Source organism: Rhinoderma darwinii, chromosome 6 (assembly GCF_050947455.1).
Source record: "Rhinoderma darwinii isolate aRhiDar2 chromosome 6, aRhiDar2.hap1, whole genome shotgun sequence".
Taxonomy (NCBI): domain Eukaryota; kingdom Metazoa; phylum Chordata; class Amphibia; order Anura; family Rhinodermatidae; genus Rhinoderma; species Rhinoderma darwinii.
Window position 1 is genome coordinate 147,090,397 of NC_134692.1, and position 3,330 is coordinate 147,093,726.

The following is a 3,330-nucleotide window of genomic DNA, read 5'->3' on the forward strand; positions in this document are numbered from 1 at the left end:
TCACAATTTACTTTTTTTGCAAAAATTCTAAACAGAATTCTGATTTTGTGTGGAAAAATCTACGGCCCTATTTTGTATAATTCCATGCATTTTGCTGTCAGGAAACTAGAAGCCGATTGCTATTTGCATTAGTCAAATTCCAGAAAACCACCAGTTTTAATGGCATACAATATATAGAGCTCTTACTACAAGCTGGAGGGAGCATAGCACCCCACAAAATGTCCGCTGAAATGTATTTTGGTGTTTTTGCTCTTGTAGAAGGAGCGGTGGCAATTACGTTGAATGCATCTATTATCATTCTAAACATGAAAAGTCTGAGAAGAGGCTCAAAGCTGACGCCACCTGACGTCATCCACATGGTCATGGGAATGGTTAACATCAGTCTGCGGGGTTTGTTGCTTGGACATTTTCTGGGCATGTCGCTCTCTGCCTCTTATATCACAATATCCTTCTATATAACAGTTATCGCTTTACCCTTTCTCATGTACTACACCTTTTGGCTGACTGCCTGGCTCTGCGCCTATTACTGTTCCAGCATCACCACTTTCAGCCATCGACTCTTTCCTTGGATGAAGAGATGTCTCACAACTTCCTTGCCTCGCCTCCTGGTGTCCACAGGACTTGCTTCATTCGTCATCAGTTTTCCAGCCATTTGGATTATTTTTGTAAATATTCAAGGACAATATATTGGGAATGGGACATTCGTCTTGAGCAGTTTAGGGATAGCGTCGAGGAGCATTGTCTACACTGCGGTTGTCAACCTGCTGGGCTGTTGTTTGCCATTTGTTGTGATTTTCGTCTCTCTCGTCACTTCTGTGTCATCACTTCTAAGACATGTTTGGAATATAAAGCAGAATAATTCTGAACGTATTCGCCCTAAACTCCAGTCCCATATCAATGCGATAAGAACAATGACTCTGTTACTTATACTGTCAGGAACATTCTACACAGCAGAGAACATTCTCTTCAGCATAGAGTCCATGGAAGATGTGAAATTTGTGGTCAGCTGGTTCCTAATAATTGTGTTTCCTACAGCAGAAGCCGCCATCATTATCCAGGCCAGTCTCAAACTGAGGAAGATATTTCTGGGGGCTGTGTGTCCGGCGGGATGGGTCAATAACATGAAGAACATCAAGAACCTGGGAATCCTGAACCCTGAACTGAACCCAAGAGGCTAAACACTGGTCCTGACCCTGTCCACCTGTAGATAGACCAACCACGAGGAGCGCCGTCTATACACATCCAGCAACCCGGCCAAGAAGGTGCGGACGCCCATGAACGCAGGAGATCAGTAGGGGCACACATTTCTTTGCATCCCTCATTGTTTAGCCTCCTCTGTCTTGTGAGTTACTATTATATAGTCATTTCTCGTGCTCCAGACATTGATTTGGCGTGACAAGTTTATAAAGGGTGAGTGGACCGTGTCCTGTGTGGGGCTTCCCGGCATCATTATAGTCCATCTCCTGGGGCAGCTTCTTATCATCTCATTTGCTTTTGGACTGTTCCTTAGGGGAAGCTGTGGTGACTTGTCCAGGATTTTCGGGGGTTACCCTTAACAGCAGCCATGTCCGGGGGCAGCTCGTATGTTGGATTTTTCTCTACACGCTACGGCTGGGATTTCTCCGCTTTATCAGCGCTGCATTTATCACCATTAGTACCCGCCTATTTGTATATTATCGGGAGACATTATTAACCCCCAAAGACACAGCCAATCAGAATTTTTTTCCTCCCCACATTCCAAGAGACAGAATGTTTTCTTTTTCACTGACTCAGCCGCACGAGGGAAGGTTTTGTGCCGGACAAGCTTTGTTTTTTTAATGGTACCGTTTAATGAACTAAAAAACGTGAAACAATTATTTTGTGGAATGGAATAAAAAAAATAATAAGTAACAATTGTGGTTTCTTTTTGTGGTGTTCACTGCGCGGGAAAAATGACATATTTTTTTGCAACATCAAATTTCTATCGTTTTTATGTTTTCGCACTTCTTTCCTGCAGGGCCTGCTGTCGTTTTTATTGGTACAATTTTGGGGTACAAACCATTTTTCTTTTTTCACGTTCAGTAATTCTGGTATTAGGATTGTTTTTTCCTGCAGCGTTCACCCGGCCGGTTCAATAACGTGATATTTGAATAATTTGAACAAAGACGTGTCGATATTTTTATTTATTGTTTTTATTGTTTACTTTTTTATGTGAAAAATGTGAAAAAGGGTTTTGTTTCTCCTTTACTTATTTGAGCATTTTTTCCGCCGTGCAATCTGCGGACTTATGTTTTGCAGCGTTTTGCCTATTTCTCTTCTTTACTGTTAAGCCTTGTTTCTAGCAAGGGTTAATAATAAAGCAGTGACGCCAGACCTGAAGGCTATCAATAGGCCTCCGGCTGTCATCCTAACCACTCGGCACCCCACAATTTTATCACGGGTGGACAGAGGGACCCCCCCCCCTCTTAGAGACTGCAGTCACTATTGACCTCGGCACCTGAGGGATGAAACGCCGAGATCCGTGTTATCTCCGATCCCGGCTGCTGCGAGCGGGGGTCAGCCTTATAAAGCCTCCGCGTATGACGTCTATGTTCAGCGGATGTCGTTCAGGGGATAATACAAGGTTTCTATGCCCGTATCTGCACATGGACAGTGGGGATCCATCAGTGACAGTCCGAGACATCTTACAATACACAGGACGGTCTATTACACCTATTCTGATATTTCGAGATCTACTTGCCCTGGTCTTGTGTGTGATCTTACTGGGGTCCGGTATCTCGCCATCACTTCTCTCGCTGTAGGTCTGCGGTTGCTCTATTTAACTCATTGTACACTGGTTTTTTTTATATTTCTTGATTTTTGTTGTAGGGATTTATCTCCTAATAAAACGTAGATCTTGTTGGATTATGTTGTTGGTGATCCTTAAGAGAAGCTCCTAGAACTCTGAAGCTCTTAAAGCGAATGTGTCGCTAGAAATTTTTACTTTTTTTTTCAGTTAAACAATTAGTATTTAAGTGATTCAAAATTGTTTTAATTTTTTACATTTTTTCACATGTCAGGAAATATTATAAATTAGATTCTAATTTATAACATTTCCATGTGCTGGTCACTAGAGGGAGAAATTCCCAAAATTGCAGCATGGTCAATGTGGTAAAGCAACCTCATTGCTTTATGATGCATATTTGGGGTAGACACACTCGCTCTAGTGTCCTCACAATCCCCCTCCCTTATCCTGGCTAGTGCCAGGAGAAGGAGGTGGTTGAATCTTCTAATCCTCCTACACTGTGCATACGCTCAGAAAATGGCGGCACAGAGTGTAGGAGGATGAGATACAGTGGTAATCAGACAGTA

At 42.7% G+C, this 3,330-nt stretch overlaps 1 protein-coding gene across 1 annotated transcript; it reads left to right on the forward strand.

Annotated features, from left to right (window-relative positions):
* The first annotated feature begins 218 nt into the window (after positions 1-218).
* On the forward strand, positions 219-1,178 carry LOC142656721 (taste receptor type 2 member 40-like). Its single transcript, XM_075831647.1, has one exon. The coding sequence runs from the start codon at positions 219-221 to the stop codon at positions 1,176-1,178; it is 960 nt and encodes a 319-aa protein (XP_075687762.1).
* Positions 1,179-3,330: the final 2,152 nt, after the last annotated feature.

Excerpts from the sequence above, each read along its gene's own strand:
- LOC142656721 (XM_075831647.1), top strand. The coding sequence starts at position 219 with ATGTCCGCTGAAATGTATTTTGGTGTTTTTGCTCTTGTAGAAGGAGCG.